Consider the following 224-nt stretch of genomic DNA (forward strand, 5'->3'; position numbering starts at 1 on the left):
GAGCTAAATACCGGCAAGAAGTTGGATGCTGAGGTCGGGAAACACCCGCCCCCCTCCCTCGGCTCCAAAGTTTAGCTGCATCCCCAACCGGAGCAGCCCAACCCGGGGGTTATACCGAGGTGCTGGGGGAAGGAGCGGTATAGAGAGGTGCTTTTCCCAGACCTACCTTCCAAGGGGAAGCCTGTGCGAGGATAGTTTTGCCCCGGAGCCGGGCGCATCATCCG

The 224-nt window shown here is 60.7% G+C and overlaps 1 protein-coding gene across 1 annotated transcript in view; it reads right to left on the minus strand.

The window, feature by feature from the left end:
- Positions 1–221, minus strand: part of LOC104272240 (paired box protein Pax-7-like) — a gene marked incomplete at its 3' end in the record, with an annotated part of 4,310 nt that extends 4,089 nt beyond the window's left edge. Inside the window, exon 1 of the mRNA XM_009867183.1 lies at positions 167–221. Within this exon, the coding sequence (XP_009865485.1) occupies positions 167–221 (55 nt within the window). The remainder of the gene's footprint in view (positions 1–166) is intronic.
- Positions 222–224: the final 3 nt, after the last annotated feature.

Source organism: Apaloderma vittatum, unplaced genomic scaffold, assembly GCF_000703405.1.
Source record: "Apaloderma vittatum isolate BGI_N311 unplaced genomic scaffold, ASM70340v1 scaffold21943, whole genome shotgun sequence".
Taxonomy (NCBI): Eukaryota; Metazoa; Chordata; class Aves; order Trogoniformes; family Trogonidae; genus Apaloderma; species Apaloderma vittatum.